Genomic DNA, 1467 nt, shown 5'->3' with positions numbered 1-1467 from the left:
AGCAGCAGAAGAGGTAGCAGATGCTCTCGGGAATGCAGCAGAGGCACCGGGATCTACAGAAACAGTAGCAGGCAGTACACGAATTGGAGCAGTCTGGATATTCGAGCAAAAAACAACAGCCTCATCAACACCATGCCCGATATAAGTCCCACCCACATACGACTGATTAGCAAACCGCATTCTACTAACACTTTTTCTCTGGTACTGTGCCTTGAAGTAATCATGGGTAGCTTGCTTCACCTCAATAGGATCCTCACACTAACTCCTATTTATGTTTAAACCCCTGATATTTCTTTTCAAATTTTTTCTTTTGAAGACCGAATGGAAATATTTGGAGTTTTCATCTCTGTCTTGGATCCATTTGACTCGAGATTTTTGCCTATCCATGTTTGCCTTAATCCTATCCTTCTCCAACCATTGCTTCCTAGTTTCTAACCAACTTCGCCTCTCCACATCACTTAGAACACGATTCTCCGCATACGACTCCCAATCACAAGCTTTCTTTTTGAGTTCTTGAATCTCGTTATCAATGTTACCGAAAGTAGATCTACTCCATTCTTTCAAGGCAAGTTTGACATTCTTAAGTTTGTTACGGAATACGCAATCATACCTATTTCCACCAACGTTAAGATTCCACTCTTCCTCCACCACTTTTTTAGATTCCTCGCCTACTAACCAATCATTGAATATCTTTGTTGGCTTTGGTCCATAATCAATTTCTCTATCTCTTAGGACTATGGGACAGTGATCCGATAACTTCCTTTCAAGAGCTAGAGCCGAGATGTCCCCCCAAGAATTATGAAAGATTTCGGAGACGAGGAATCTATCCAACTTGCTAAACTTCAACCCATTATCACAAATTCGCGTGAACTTCTTGCCACCTAATGGAACATCGATGAGTCGTGTCTTATGTATAAATTCATTGAACCATTTAGCCCGCCTTTCGATAAAGTCACAATTTTTCCTTTCACTTTGATCACGAACCTCATTAAAATCGCCACAAAGTACCCATTCCGCGTCATATGCGCCTAAAAAGATTCAAGGCTCGACCACATAGACAACTTATTAGCATCATCATGAGGACTGATAACGCCAAAATTATACATGTTTATTGCCGTTATTTCGATCCAAAGTTGTTCTATTTGTATGTAATTTTTGTACGTATGTATTGTAATTCATGTATATTTGTAAAAGTCCATTGTGAATGAATAAATGAAGACCAACAGCAAAAACAGAGTTAAAACGAAGATTGAGCGCGCAAAACAGCCCGAAACCACTGAAACAGATCCAAATGCGGTGCATCTCTCTTAGATGCGGCGCATCTATGCACTAAATAACTCCCGACAGTTTCAGATGCGGAGCATGCAGACTTCTGGACCAAAACAGCCTCAGATGCGGCGCATCTGAGATGGATGCAGCGCATCTAAGCCAGATGCAGCGCATCTGTTCCAGATGCGGCGCATCTGA

General features: G+C 41.5%; 1 protein-coding gene across 1 annotated transcript; it reads right to left on the bottom strand.

The window, feature by feature from the left end:
- Window positions 1–258: 258 nt before the first annotated feature.
- LOC139842699 (uncharacterized) lies at window positions 259–1106 on the bottom strand. Its single transcript, XM_071832814.1, has 2 exons — window positions 1085–1106; window positions 259–1028 (listed from the first exon to the last, which is right to left on the bottom strand). The coding sequence occupies exons 1-2, from the start codon at window positions 1104–1106 to the stop codon at window positions 259–261; spliced, it is 792 nt and encodes a 263-aa protein (XP_071688915.1).
- Between the last annotated feature and the right edge of the window lie 361 nt (window positions 1107–1467).

This window comes from Rutidosis leptorrhynchoides, chromosome 4 (assembly GCF_046630445.1).
Source record: "Rutidosis leptorrhynchoides isolate AG116_Rl617_1_P2 chromosome 4, CSIRO_AGI_Rlap_v1, whole genome shotgun sequence".
NCBI lineage: Eukaryota > Viridiplantae > Streptophyta > Magnoliopsida > Asterales > Asteraceae > Rutidosis > Rutidosis leptorrhynchoides.
This window is presented reverse-complemented; position numbering and strand designations above follow the sequence as displayed.

What these genes read in the sequence shown, in the direction of transcription:
- LOC139842699 (XM_071832814.1), bottom strand. Translation starts at nt 1,106, where the DNA reads ATGTATAATTTTGGCGTTATCA. An exon ending in GTATAATTTTGGCGTTATCA is followed by an intron (nt 1,029 to 1,084) that starts GTCCTCATGATG and finishes GAATCTTTTTAG; the next exon opens with GCGCATATGACGCGGAATGG.